Source organism: Panulirus ornatus, chromosome 21, assembly GCF_036320965.1.
Source record: "Panulirus ornatus isolate Po-2019 chromosome 21, ASM3632096v1, whole genome shotgun sequence".
Classification (NCBI taxonomy): domain Eukaryota; kingdom Metazoa; phylum Arthropoda; class Malacostraca; order Decapoda; family Palinuridae; genus Panulirus; species Panulirus ornatus.
In genome coordinates, this window is record NC_092244.1 from 31,501,997 (window position 1) to 31,517,570 (window position 15,574).

At 52.7% G+C, this 15,574-nt stretch overlaps 1 protein-coding gene across 1 annotated transcript in view; it reads right to left on the reverse strand.

Annotated features, from left to right (window-relative positions):
• The window catches only part of LOC139756462 (TWiK family of potassium channels protein 7-like), a 191,971-nt gene that overhangs the window by 160,604 nt on the left and 15,793 nt on the right, over positions 1 to 15,574 (reverse strand). The window contains 1 exon segment of the mRNA XM_071675918.1: positions 739 to 1,679. Coding sequence (XP_071532019.1) covers positions 739 to 1,258 — 520 coding nt within the window. The 5' untranslated portion in view covers positions 1,259 to 1,679.

The window sequence follows — 15,574 nt, forward strand, 5'->3', positions numbered from 1 at the left end:
TATGTAGGTCACACAGGTAAAACTGTAACGGAGAAGTGTTATTGGCACCGTCATGCAGTACGCAGTGATGACCACAAAAATGTGATCGCTAAACATTGTCATGAAAATGATTACCATGGCCATAGATCTTGAAAATCCCGTTATTTTGTACTCCTCTGCTGATTATGCCACACACAACGTCATTGAACGTCTTAATTGCTAATACTAAGAAGTTTAATTTGTCCCCAGGCAACTTTAAAGCCCATCTTAGCATTAAATAAATCATTATGAGAAAACTGACGAAACACGAGATAATTAGATATGTTGTTCATAACACACCCAGCTACCCAGGTCAACCCTTGCCACGTGCACTCCCCCCCCCCTCCCCCACCCACCCATCCTTAATCACTCTGTTCCAGGAGTGACATACATACATACAGAGTTCCCTGAGTGTCATACAGCTACATAAAGATAGAATAAGGGCACGTAACTTGGTATGACAACATATGGAAGCTGAGGATATCATATATGTGTGTACCTAGTATGATAGCGGGAGACTTGCCTGAGCCAGCGGTGCGAGTGTGGACAGTACGGTGTGAGAGGCAAGATCCCAGGCAGTGTCACACACTGGATGTTGTTGTAGGTACGACAGGTCAAGTGTTCCACGATTGTTATGATGGTTAGTTGTAATACAGTTGTTATACATGGATAATGACCTACCTGCTACGACGATGAGGGTGAGGGAGTATAGTGACTTACCTATGGTAGTGATGATGGTGAGGGAGTAGAGGAAGGAGCCAGCGAAGGTCCACTGGTTGGAGGAGTGAGCTGTGGTTGGTGCAGGGTTGGGCGGAGGTTGCTCCTCGTGCAGCCTCGTCAGCAGCTTCTCGCTGAACTTGAGCAGCTCCTGCTCGGCCACCCTGGTCCAGTTGTCCCGGTACAGGATGTTGAGGGACTCGGTGATGGTCCACAGGTGTTCCACGGTCTCGTGCCGCAGACCCTGTGCTTGTTGACGGACCGACTCCATCACAGCTGAGTCCCTGGGCGGTGCGGGCGGCCCGTGTAGCGAGTCCAGCCGCAGGGCCATGTTGCCGCCCTCGATGGTGGTGAAGAGGAAAGCCCCGGCCACCGTGTACAGCAGGACCAGGGCGCACACCCCGAGGTTGGAACATAGCAGCGAGATGAGCCGGGAGCAGCACAAGGAACACCTGCCCAGCGAGCGCGACGACCTCTGGTTATACTGCAGCGCCGCCAGGTCGCCGCTCCGATGGCCATCCATGGTGGCCTTTGTCACCTGGGCTGGCCTAGAGTCACCTGCCTCACCTACACCACACCAGCCAGGCCACAGCGCATGATACGACACACTCCAGGCGGCCTAGACGCCATCAAACCCATGATAATGTCAACACAACACACTTGATGGAATTCCATGCGACGGCGTCTTGCTGTAGGTGAGGTTAGGTTAGTCTTGCATGACACAGTTATGGTTCAGTGAGTCACGTCACACTCTACATGACGACCCTCACCAGTTACCACTCTCGCACGATCGCACTACTTAACACCTTTGTAAGTAACACTTTACCGTATTATAAGTCTTTCCTGGAGCACTGATAGTCACTCGTGTGAGTCTCAGGCGTCTCCGGAGTCGACTGTAAAAGCACAGTGGAGAAATGGTCTGCCGAGGAGACAGAGTTAATGACCTGTGAAGATAATGTTTCATTAGTCATTTGCTGATCAGTTGTTACCGTATGGAAACGTTACGATTTCCAGCCCAGTTATACTAAGTGTGTGTGTATTATGTGTGTATGTGTGTGTGTGTGTGTGTGTGTGTGTGTACCATACAGTGTACAACAGTGTTGAGACATTCCCAGCAGTATATGTGGGGATGTATGTAGTGGATATGTCATTTTGGCTTAATTGCCAGACAGTACTTTGTTTCATAGACGACACAGTGGCGGAGTATTGCTGATCGTACCGCACACCATGGCTGCTGGAGGACCTTATACAGTGGTGAATGAAGTACATGCACAGTGGGCCTGGCCTCTCAAGCTGACCATCACTGTTTAGAGAATATTCCACAGTGGTGAGTGCGGCACATGGACAGTGGGCTTGACGCCACTTGGATGCCCTCGTTCCACAGTGGAACAAATGACGGTAATAACCTGTAAACTCTTGTGAGTGAGGGTAATGGCAGCCTCCATGGTTGGCGACCCCTGAAAAACTCGCGGGATTGTGTAACTTATGTTGGAAGTTTAGTATGAAGGCAAAACACGAGCTTTCCACACATTACGTCATACGGTTGGCAGGTCCGGGTCATCATAACGTCATACGGTTGGCAGGTCCGGGTCATCATGACGTCATACGGTTGTCAGGTCCGAGTCATCATACGTCATACGGTTGTCAGGTCCGAGTCATCATACGTCATACTGTTGTCAGGTCCGGGTCATCATTACGTCATACGGTTGGCGGGTCCAGGTCATCATCATGGAAGCAGACTTAAAATTCCTTGATGAAGCAACAATAGAATTACAGTTTCTTGTTTCGTGATGCAGGAGGTGAGAGGAGCAGAGGTGGTGCCGGGTCGTCATCTGCTCTGACGCTGCCGTGGTTAGCGCCCCGCCCCCCGAGCGCCCCGCCCCCCACGTCCAGCCTTACTGTGCCTCACGCATGACCCACTCCCGCCAACTGCCTACTGGAGTACGTTGAGAACGCTCGTTTAAGGATGCTTTTTCTGAGTGAAACCCTAAGATTACCTACTCACGGAACACCATCATGGGATGTATGGTGGAAGTACGGGATAGCACTGTCTTGGTCTGATCGCGGGTGGAAGCCAGAGTTGTGGAGGGATGTGGAGGAGAACGTTCAGGTGGTGAGACCTGCTTCTCTGTGGGTTGGCTACGTCAGGCAGGGGTCCGCATCACGCCCCGGCACTAGTCTCATCACTCGACTCAGGAACTTTATGTTGCTGTCTTCCTGATGTCATGGTACAGTAAGGCAGGACTCCTTCCTAAAGGTCATATAGTGAGGTGTTGGTCAGACTCTGTGTTGTGTAGGGAGGTCACAGTGGCTATCATGGGTCAAGTCTGATGGTGTCATACTTGCAGACTTGTAACGATGACGTGAACACTCAAGGATGATAACAGTCCGCAGATAACACCCTTAAATACGATAACAATCCATGAATTACGATGACATGAACCCACAGTACGATAACAATCCAAACAGTACGATACCACAAACCCTGAGGTACGCTGATGATTTACTGGGAACGATACTATGAACCCATGGTATCCCTAAGGTACGATAACAATCCATCAGGCACGGCACAAGGAACTTTGAGGTACGATATTAATCCACTACGTACGATAATATCATCCCTAATGGAAGATAACTTATAAGTTACGATTATGTAAACGCTCAAGTAAGATGAACCAGGAGGTATGATAACACAAACATTCATTTAATATAACTTCAGTATGATAGCATGAACCATCAAGTACGATAACTCATCAAGTACGAACCATTAACTTTCAGGTAAGATAACTTAAAATCTCCGGTTACATTAACGCTCAAAGGACGATAACAGTCAATCAGAACGATAACATGAACCAAGTGGTAAGATAATTCGTGATGCAAGATTACATTAAGTCTTCGGTAAGGTAATTCATGGACTACGATCACATGAACCCCGGGTAAGATGACTTATGATCTCTAGGTAAGATAACGTATGAAATCAGAAAATATGAACCTTCAGGCAGGATAACACATAACGTAAGATAACATAGCCATAGATAATATATGAATATCCTATGTAAGACAACTCATCAAGTGGTATAAATCAAGTATAACTTTTGATGGTATAAGTTATCGCATCTGATGGTTCATGTTATCTTAGTAAGTTAAATCACGCTACCTGACGCTTCATGTTATCATGATAACATGTTAACCTACTTCACAGTGTCATCATTGATGGGATGTTAACTTACAATAGAGTCATCATCGTCTTGGTTAAGAAGGCTCCAAGTTAACTGCTCCATCTTCCCTGTAACCAGTAAGATGAGTCTCCCCTGCTACCACTGACCAGAGCCCCGCCTCCCCAGCAACCACTGACCAGAGCCCCGCCTCCCCTGCAACCACTGACCAGAGCCCCGCCTCCCCTGCAACCACTGACCAGAGCCCCGCCTCCCCTGCGACCACTGACCAGAGCCCCGCCTCCCCTGCGACCACTGACCAGAGCCCCGCCTCCCCTACAACCACTGACCAGAGCCCCGCCTCCCCAGCAACCACTTACCAGAGCCCCGCCTCCCCTGCAACCACTTACCAGAGCCCCACCTCCCCTGCGACCACTGACCAGAGCCCCGCCTCCCCTGCAACCACTGACCAGAGCCCCGCCTCCCCAGCAACCACTGACCAGAGCCCCGCCTCCCCAGCAACCACTGACCAGAGCCCCGCCTCCCCAGCAACCACTGACCAGAGCCCCGCCTCCCCTGCAACCACTGACCAGAGCCCCGCCTCCCCTGCAACCACTGACCAGAGCCCCGCCTCCCCTGCGACCACTGACCAGAGCCCCGCCTCCCCTGCGACCACTGACCAGAGCCCCGCCTCCCCTGCAACCACTGACCAGAGCCCCGCCTCCCCTGCAACCACTGACCAGAGCCCCGCCTCCCCTGCAACCACTTACCAGAGCCCCACCTCCCCTGCGACCACTGACCAGAGCCTCGCCTCACCTGCAACCACTGACCAGAGCCCCGCCTCCCCAGCAACCACTGACCAGAGCCCCGCCTCCCCAGCAACCACTGACCAGAGCCCCGCCTCCCCAGCAACCACTGACCAGAGCCCCGCCTCCCCTACAACCACTGACCAGAGCCCCGCCTCCCCTGCAACCACTGACCAGAGCCCCGCCTCCCCTGCAACCACTGACCAGAGCCCCGCCTCCCCTGCAACCACTGACAAGAGCCCCGCCTCCCCTGCAACCACTGACCAGAGCCCCGCCTCCCCAGCAACCACTGACCAGAGCCCCGCCTCCCCAGCAACCACTGACCAGAGCCCCGCCTCCCCTGCAACACTGACCAGAGCCCCGCCTCCCCTGCAACCACTGACCAGAACCCCGCCTCCCCAGCAACCACTGACCAGAGCCCCGCCTCCCCAGCAACCACTGACCAGAGCCTCGCCTCCCCTGCAACCACTGATCAGAGCCTCGCCTCCCCAGCAACCACTGACCAGAGCCCCGCCTCCCCAGCAACCACTGACCAGAGCCCCGCCTCCCCTGCAACCACTGACCAAAGCCCCGCCTCCCCAGCAACCACTGACCAGAGCCCCGCCTCCCCAGCAACCACTGACCAGAGCCTCGTCTCCCCTGCAACCACTGACCAGAGCCCCGCCTCCCCAGCAACCACTGACCAGAGCCCCGCCTCCCCAGCAACCACTGACCAGAGCCCCGCCTCCCCAGCAACCACTGACCAGAGCCCCGCCTCCCCTACAACCACTGACCAGAGCCCCGCCTCCCCAGCAACCACTGACCAGAGCCCCGCCTCCCCAGCAACCACTGACCAGAGCCCCGCCTCCCCAGCAACCACTGACCAGAGCCCCGCCTCCCCAGCAACCACTGACCAGAGCCCCGCCTCCCCAGCAACCACTGACCAGAGCCCCGCCTCCCCAGCAACCACTGACCAGAGCCTCGCCTCCCCTGCAACCACTGACCAGAGCCCCACCTCCCCAGCAACCACTGACCAGAGCCCGGCCTCCCCAGCAACCACTGACCAGAGCCCCGCCTCCCCAGCAACCACTGACCAGAGCCCCGCCTCCCCTGCAACCACTGACCAGAGCCCCGCCTCCCCAGCAACCACTGACCAGAGCCCCGCCTCCCCAGCAACCACTGACCAGAGCCCCGCCTCCCCTGCAACCACTGACCAGAGCCTCGCCTCCCCAGCAACCACTGACCAGAGCCCCGCCTCCCCTGCAACCACTGACCAGAGCCCCGCCTCCCCTGCAACCACTGACCAGAGCCCGGCCTCCCCAGCAACCACTGGCCAGAGCCCCGCCTCCCCAGCAACCACTGACCAGAGCCCCGCCTCCCCTGCAACCACTGACCAGAGCCCCGCCTCCCCAGCAACCACTGACCAGAGCCTCGCCTCCCCTGCAACCACTGACCAAAGCCCCGCCTCCCCAGCAACCACTGACCAGAGCCCCGCCTCCCCTGCAACCACTGACCAGAGCCTCGCCTCCCCTGCAACCACTGACCAGAGCCCCGCCTCTCCAGCAACCACTGACCAGAGCCCCGCCTCCCCAGCAACCACTGACCAGAGCTCCGCCTCCCCAGCAACCACTGACCAGAGCCCCTCCTCCCCAGAAACCACCGACCAAAGCCCCGCCTCCCCAGCAACCACTGACCAGAGCCCCGCCTCCCCTGCAGTCACTGACCAGAGCCCCGCCTCCCCAGCAACCACTGACCAGAGCCCCGCCTCCCCTGCAACCACTGACCAGAGCCCCGCCTCCCCAGCAACCACTGACCAGAGCTCCGCCTCCCCTGCAACCACTGACCAGAGCCCCGCCTCCCCAGCAACCACTGACCAGAGCCCCGCCTCCCCAGCAACCACTGACCAGAGCCCCGCCTCCCCTGCAACCACTGACCAGAGCCCCGCCTCCCCAGCAACCACTGACCAGAGCCCCGCCTCCCCAGCAACCACTGACCAGAGCCCCGCCACCCTAGCAACCACTGACCAGAGCCCCGCCTCCCCTGCAACCACTGACCAGAGCCCTGCCTCCCCAGCAACCACTGACCAGAGCCCCGCCACCCTAGCAACCACTGACCAGAGCCCCGCCTTCCCAGCAACCACTGACCAGAGCCCCGCCTCCCCGGCAACCACTGACCAGAGCCCGGCCTCCCCAGCAACCCCTGACCAGAGCCCCACCTCCCCAGCAACCACTTACCAGAGCCCCGCCTCCCCAGCAACCACTGACCAGAGCCCCGCCTCCCCAGCAACCACTTACCAGAGCCCCACCTCCCCAGCAACCACTAACCAGAGCCCCGCCTCCACCTGCAACCACTGACCAGAGCCCCACCTCCCCACAAGACCCTCCCAGGAGCAGTACAGAAGGAGCGGTGGGTCGTCCTGGCGAGCACCTCAACACGACACACGCCTCCAGCGTCGCCACTCCGGGATGGATCTGGTCACGTTGATATCATGACGTACAGCGACCACATAGTGACGGTCTGGCGTCCCTCCGTCCCTCACACTAGTCAACTATCCACTGGTCTTTACTGACGCTTTTGCAGATGAAAACAAAGTTGACGATCAGTTCATTTTTGACATCTTCGCCGAAGATAAGCCAGTCCTGGGATCGTGTGTTGCTGGCATGTTCCCCGTCCAGCAGTTGATCGCATCTTTGTCGATGTCAGTTCCTAAGAAAACAGATGACGTCATGTTGCTAGACGACAACACAAGCGTCCCGTGTGACGGGGAAGAATAGTCTCGTCCTAAGTTGTGACTGGCTGGTAGAAGTTTAAGAGCTCAGCCAATAAGCGGGAGGCAATTTAACGCCTGGGTAAGTAAAGTCTGGCAGGCCGGCGAACATATTGTAACAGGTAATGAAAACAGCACAGCGGGCGAGAGAGGTATTGAAGATGTCTGTTGAAGCTGCAGAAGAGAAAGAAAGAGAGAGAAGAAGTAGCTTAAGATCTGAGATAGTGCGAGGGCCCACAGCGAGAGGCATTACTCGGTATTGCAGGCAGCCAGCTAGGGCCTTAGGGACACAATGGCCAGGTGGGAGTGTGGGACACAGAGGCACGGCTGCGGAGAGTGGGAGTACAGAGCCACACGTTCCAGCTACAAGTTAGTGTGGGATTAAAGTAGCATTAGTGTGGGGCTGGAGAGGGTATGGTTCAGGGGGCTATATAGTATGGAAGGGAGGGACAGTTGTAGACCATACAGTGTGGGTGTTGGGCAGTTGACGCTGGAAGGTACCCGGCTGTAGAAAGCTGGAGTTACGTCAAGGTGGTGAAATAACAGTAGGATGGAACTGTGGGCAAGAAGCAGAGGGGGAGATGCTGAGCTACAGAAGGGATGGAGTGAGAGAATTAGCGTTTTAAAGAGTCACATCCCTGGTTCTTCCTCTCTTGTCTTGAAGCCAGCAGGATCCATCCTACCATTCTCCTGCAGGAGGCAAGTGTTGCCTTGTTGTGTTCCTGAGGGTAAGGCCGCCAGATGCCATTTCTCCGAGGTCTTTCACATTATTCATTTGAGATATGACGGTGTCTGTGACTATCAGGTAGTCTGTACTGCCATTAACATCATCGTTTTCCTCATACCGTGGGAGATAAACATGTCCTCACTGTAGATCATGTTTGTACTCGGTGACCAGCGGAAGACTATTTGTTAAAGAGACATTCTGGGTCGTGGTGTGATGAGGAAGGGTCTATCGTTGTGCCTTCCTCACCTGCAGAGGTTGATGTCAAACTGTGACTCTTTCTGGTGTCAATATCAGATATAAGAACGAGCAAGAGGAAGGCTGCAAGTACCCTCCTGCCACTTCCCTGTGTGACAGGTTATCATCACCCAACCATCTTTCATAGTCTGTTATGTTCTCTCCTTCGTCGCCCTAGACCAAGAACCTTTACCCCAACATTCAATTTAAGATTGAGTTCACCTTTTCCATTCCTCGTTCATGTGGTAATAACGGGTCGGTCGTCCCCTCCCGCTCAGATGTCTTAAGTCTTCCTTTGTGATGTTCCTCATCATATCTGAACTCCTCTGTCCAGCCGGCCGGCCATACGTCTTCCCTCTCTTTGTTTTCGTTTTTCTCAACTGCATATAGCTCCTCTCTCTCCATCTCTCTCTCTCTCTCTCTCTCTCTCTCTCTCTCTCTCTCTCTCTCTCTCTCTCTCTCTCTCTCTCTCTCTCTCTCTCTCTCTCTCTCTCTGTATCACACATGCTCCCTCACTCTATGTATGTCCCTCACACAATCTTTCTTCCCTAATCTTTCTCCCTCTTTTTATCATACATTTTCCTCTCTCCTATCATACTTCTGCCCTCCCTGCCTCTAATTGTCAGGTCAAATGAGGTCACCGCCCACTCAACAAGGCAACAAGGTCACAGCGCATTACCATCGATAACTGCTTCACTTACGTGTCCCTTCATTATCATTTACATTTACCGACCCTTCAGTTTACAGATGTTTACATTTATCACAATGGCACCAGCCACTGGCCACCCAGGTACGTACATCCTGTGTGTGGACCAGGTACGTACATCCTGTGTGTGGGTTAGGTACGTACATCCTGTGTGTGGACCAGGTACGTACATCCTGTGTGTGGGTCAGGTACGTACATCCTGTGTGAGGGTCAGGTACGTACATCCTGTGTGTGGGTCAGGTACGTACATCCTGTGTGTGGGTCAGGTACGTACATCCTGTGTGTGGGTCAGGTACGTACATCCTGTGTGTGCGTCAGATACGTACATCCTGTGTGTGGGTCAGGTACGTACATCCTGTGTGTGGGTCAGGTACGTACATCCTGTGTGTGGGTCAGGTACGTACATCCTGTGTGTGGGTCAGGTACGTACATCCTGTGTGTGCGTCAGATACGTACATCCTGTGTGTGGGTCAGGTACGTACATCCTGTGTGTGGGTCAGGTACGTACATCCTGTGTGTGGGTCAGGTACGTACATCCTGTGTGTGGGTCAGGTACGTACATCCTGTGTGTGGGTCAGGTACGTACATCCTGTGTGTGGGTCAGATACGTACATCCTGTGTGTGGGTCAGGTACGTACATCCTGTGTGTGGGTCAGGTACGTACATCCTGTGTGTGGGTCAGGTACGTACATCCTGTGTGTGGGTCAGGTACGTACATCCTGTGTGTGGGTCAGGTACGTACATCCTGTGTGTGGGTCAGGTACGTACATCCTGTGTGTGGGTCAGGTACGTACATCCTGTGTGTGGGTCAGGTACGTACATCCTGTGTGGGTCAGGTACGTACATCCTGTGTGTGGGTCAGGTACGTACATCCTGTGTGTGGACCAGGTACGTACATCCTGTGTGTGGGTCAGGTACGTACATCCTGTGTGTGGGTTAGGTACGTACATCCTGTGTGTGGGTCAGGTACGTACATCCTGTGTGTGGGTCAGGTACGTACATACTGTGTGTGGGTCAGGTACGTACATCCTGTGTGTGGGTCAGGTACGTACATCCTGTGTGTGGGTCAGGTATGTACATCCTGTGTGTGGGTCAGGTACGTACATCCTGTGTGTGGGTCAGGTACGTACATCCTGTGTGTGGGTCAGGTACGTACATCCTGTGTGTGGACCAGGTACGTACATCCTGTGTGGGTCAGGTTTTATGATAACGGAACCAGAGGGACGCAGACAAAGATGGTTGGTTCTGTGTACACATCAAGTCATCTGGAAGAACGGACGAAACAAAACGATCGAAGTTGAAATTAAGGCGGCGCTCAGAGCCTTAACGGCGGGAATGTGGCCTTTATGAACAATATACATCCGTGACCTTACCCTCAGTACCCCCCCCCCCCCCCCCAGCCCCTGGCAATGACCCGCCCTCCTCAGCGACTTGTGAGAACATAGCGACGACAACGACGACTGATCCACGAGTCGCTGGTCACAAACCTGAGTCAGCATATGACTGACGACACTAGTAGAGTCAGGTGTGTAGTTGACCACACTAGAGTATGGTCAGGTGTGTAGCTAACCACACTAGAGTGTGGTCAGGTGTGTAGCTGACCACACTAGAATATGGTCAGGTGTGTAGTATGGGAGAGTTTGAAGAACATGACAAGGGCTGTAGATGCGTGCGTGGCTGGTGGGCAAGGGTGAGCACTGAGGAGATAAATCATGCAGTGATGAACAATATCTTGATGTCTTCCCTGTATAGTGATCACAGTCTCCTGTGTCTACCATATTGCTGACCCCCCCTTACGTCGCCCGCTGGGGGTGTGGTGAGGCAAGACTCCTTCTGGTCAGGCGTCTCACTGCTCACACCATCCTCTCACTACTCACATCATCCTTTCATTGCTCAAACCCTCCTCTCACTGCTCACATCATCTCCTCACTTCTCACACGACCTCCTCACTTCTCACACTGTGGACTTCTCTCATCCCTAAACCCTCCCTCACCATTTCCCTCACTCCTGCTCCTCCTGCTGGTGGTCATGTGTGTCTGGTGAGGATTCACATTGATTCCTCACATCTCCGTCCTCCTCACCTGCTGCACGTACGTACATAACACTGTACATGTGTACCTTAGCACAGCGTTATATGATCTTAATCCCCCTACACCCTCCTTGAGCTCGACCCTTGAGCACGAGAGTACGGTCCTTGAGCACGAGGGTACGACCCTTGAGCACGACGGTATGAACCTTGAGCATGACGGTATGACCCTTGAGCACGACGGTACGATCCTTGAGCACGACGGTACGACCCTTGAGCACGACGCTACAACCCTTGAGCACGACAGCACGACCCTTGAGCACGACAACCGCAGGTATGATAATAGCCTGAACTTTGATCTTACTCTTAACAGTCAGGTCAAAGGCCATTTCATCATATCCAAGGGTCGTACCGTCGTGCTCAAAAATCGTACCATCGTGTTCAAGGGTCGTAACGTCGTGCTCAAGGGTCGTACCGTCGTGCTCAAGGGTCGTACCGTCGTCGTCGTCCACCAGGGCCGTGCTCAAAGGTTTGAAGGAGTTTGGTCCTCTCTCTCTCTCTCTCTCTCTCTCTCTCTCTCTCTCTCTCTCTCTCTCTCTCTCTCTCTCTCTCTCCCCTGATATTTTGTTTGTTGATCAAAGTTGAAGACGGTCTTTTGTGTGAGTTTAAGTTCAAAGTTTCGGTTGGTCCTGAGGTGCTGGAGGGCAGCAGGCAGGCAGGGTCAGCTGCGGCTGCAACTGTGGTATCGACATGTTGTGTGGCAGATGGTGCCTCGTGAGTGACACTGTGCCTCGTGAATGACACTGTGCCTCGTGAGTGACACTGTGCCTCGTGGGTGACACTGCGTCGTGAGGGGAAGAGATCACTGTCCGGGTAGTGATGGTGTTGAGGGGGGAGAGAGAGAGGGCAGTGCGAGGATAGTAATGGTGTTGGGGAGGAGGATAGTGGTGGTGCTGGGTGGAGGAGGACAGTGCCAGGATAGTGACAGTATAGTGTGAGGGAGGACAGTGCCAGGTATGAGGGACAGCAGCTACAGTCAGGCAAGGGATGATGAGTTTATTGAGTATTCCTGGGAAATTATATAGGAGGGTATTGATTGAGAGGGTGAAGGCATGTACAGAGCATCAGATTGGGGAAGAGCAGTGTGGTTTCAGAAGTGGTAGAGGATGTGTGGATCAGGAGTTTGCTTTGAAGAATGTATGTGAGAAATACTTAGAAAAACAGTTGGATTTGTACGTAGCATTTATGGATCTGAAGAAGGCATATGATAGAGTTGATAGAGATGCTCTGTTGAAGGTATTAAGAATATATGGTGTGGGAGTTAAGTTGCCAGAAGCAGTGAAAAGTTTTTATCGAGGATGTAAGGCATATGCACGAGAAGGAAGAGAGGAAAGTGATTGCTTCCCAGTGAATGTCGGCTTGCGGGAGGGGTGCATGATGTCTCCATGGTTGCTTAATTTGTTTATGGATGGGGTTGTTAGGGAGGTGAACGCAAGAGTTTTGGAGAGAGGCACAAGCATGCAGTCTGTTGTGGATGAGAGGGATTGGGAAGTGAGTCAGTTGTTATTCGCTGATGATACAGCGCTGGTGGCTGATTCGGATGAGAAACTGCAGAAGCTGGTGACTGAGTTTGGTAAAGTGTGTGAAAGAAGAAAGCTGAGAGTAAATGTGAATAAGAGCAAGGTTATTACGTACAGTAGGGTTGAGGGACAAGTCAACTGGGAGGTAAGTTCGAATGAAGAAAAGCTGGAGGAAGTGAAGTGTTTTAGATATTTGGGAGTGGATATAGCAGCGGATGGAACCATGGAAGCGGAAGTGAGTCACAGGGTGGTGGAGGGGTGAAGGTTCTTGGAGTGTTGAAGAATGTGTGGAAGGCAAGAACGTTATCTCAGAGAGCAAAAATGGGTATGTTTGAAGGAATAGTGGTTCCAACAATGTTATGTGGTTGCGAGGCGTGGGCTATAGATAGGGTTGTGCGGAGGAGGGTAGATGTGTTGGAAATGAGATGTTTGAGGACAAAATGTGGTGTGAGGTGGTTTGATCGAGTAAGTAAATGAAAGGGTAAGAGGGATATGTGGTATAAAAGGAGTGTGGTTGAGAGAACAGAAGAGGGTGTTTTGAAAAGGTGTGGTCACATGGAGAGAATGGGCGAGGAAAGATTGACCAAGAGGACATATGTGTCAGAGGTGGAGGGAACGAGAAGTGGGAGACCAAATTGGAGGTGGAAGGATGGAGTGAAAAATATTTTGAGCGATTGGGGCCTGAACATACAGGAGGGTGAAAGGCGTGCATGAAATAGAGTGAATTGAAACGATGTAGTATACCGGGGTCGACGTGCTGTCAGTGGATTGAACCAGGGCACGTGAAGCGTCTGGGGTAAACCATGGAAAGTTTTATGAGGCCTGGATATAGAAAAGGAGCTTTGGCTTCGGTGCATTACACATGACAGCTAGAGACTGAGTGTGTACGAATGTGGCCTTTGTTGTCTTTTCCTGGCGCTACCTCGCGCGCGCGCGGGGGAAGGGGGGTGCCATTTCATGTGTGGCGGGATGGCGACTAGAATGGATGAAGGCAGCAAGTATGAATATGTACATGTGTATATATGTATATGTCTGTGTATGTATATGTATGTATACGTTGAAATGTATAGGTATGTATATGTGCGTATGTAGGCGTGTATGTATATACATATGTATGTGGATGGGTTGGGCCATTCTTTCGTCTGTTACCTTGCACTTGCTAACGCTGGAGACAACGACAAAGTATAACATATATATATATATATATATATATATATATATATATATATATATATATATATATATTTTTTTTTTTCAAACTATTCGCCATTTCCCGCGTTAGCGAGGTAGCGTTAAGAACAGAGGACTGGGCCTCTGAGGGAATATCCTCACCTGGCCTCGTTCTCTGTTCCTTCTTTTGGAAAATTAAAAAAAACGAGAGGGGAGGATTTCCAGCCCCCCGCTCCCTCCCCTTTTAGTCGCCTTCTACGACACGCAGGGAATACGTGTGAAGTATTCTTTCTCCCCTATCCCCAGGGATATATATATATATATATATATATATATATATATATATATATATATATATATATATATATAGTATGAGTGAGGGTGGGGTCAGGCTTGCGTGTCTGGGAAAGTAACTGCCCGGAACATGTAACATAACAAGAGAAAGTCGCTCGCTTTACCTATAATCATATATTTTCTCCTAACTCGACCAGACTGAGGGAAATGCTCCTTGGACATGCACGTTCGAGGTGGCTGCCTGCCACCATCATGCAGGTCCTGCGTGGCTGCCACCATCATGCAGGTCCTACGTGGCTGCCTGCCACCATCATGCAGGTCCTACGTGGCTGCCTGCCACCATCATGCAGGTCCTGCGTGGCTGCCACCATCATGCAGGTCCTGCGTGGCTGCCTGCCACCATCATGCAGGTCCTACGTGGCTGCCTGCCACCATCATGCAGGTCCTACGTGGCTGCCTGCCACCATCATGCAGGTCCTACGTGGCTGCCTGCCACCATCATGCAGGTCCTACGTGGCTGCCTGCCACCATCATGCAGGTCTTGGATGGCATGTCCCTACCCAGGACACCTTGATATTGTGTCGTCTGGGGGTAGTTGGAGGCTTAGTGGTGTCTGTGGTGTGAACCATCTGGGTTACCGGTATGTTCGTGCCAGCTGTGGCAGGCGTCTGGACCACCTGAGTTACCGGTATGTTCGTGCCAGCTGTGGCAGGCGTCTGGACCACCTGGGTTACCAGTATTCAGTATTGATGCAGATCATATCATCTTCACCTTCAGGAGGAATTCTGAGCAGCATTGTTCATGGTCTGGCTGTGAGGTTCCTGAGGTGTGAGACGGAGGCCGCTGCTGGCTGACCAGCAACCCGGGTAGTCTTGTGTCATGTCACCCAGGAGGCGGTATTGACACCTGACTGTTTCATATTTGTGTTTCTTGTAACCAGTTGTGTGAACCTCCACACTCAGGCTCTCTCTTTCCTTTGTTATTCTTCCAATGTTGGTTCCGGTGAGACATGTTTTACAGGTTGCGTGATTAACGTGTTGTTATATGATCTTGTGAAAATAATCATGAGACAAAGTGATAGGCTAATGATTCTGTTGTTGTTGATTTTCTCGCTACGGTGGCTACATCTTCAACGATGTCGTATTTTGTCATTCCAGAGCGTCACTGGAAACTGGAATCTTTTTACGACTGTCGTGACCCCTCGCTGGCAGGGTTCCCAATATCTGTCTGCAGAACCTTGACCAAGGCTTCCAGTGCTGTGTTAGTGAGGCCATCATGTGTGTACCTGATCTCTGCTGTGTGCGTCACGTTGGGCACCACCAAGGAATCTGGAGAACCAGTTGCCAGCGAACACCTTCACTAACGCAGGGATGACCACAAAAATGTGATCGCTGA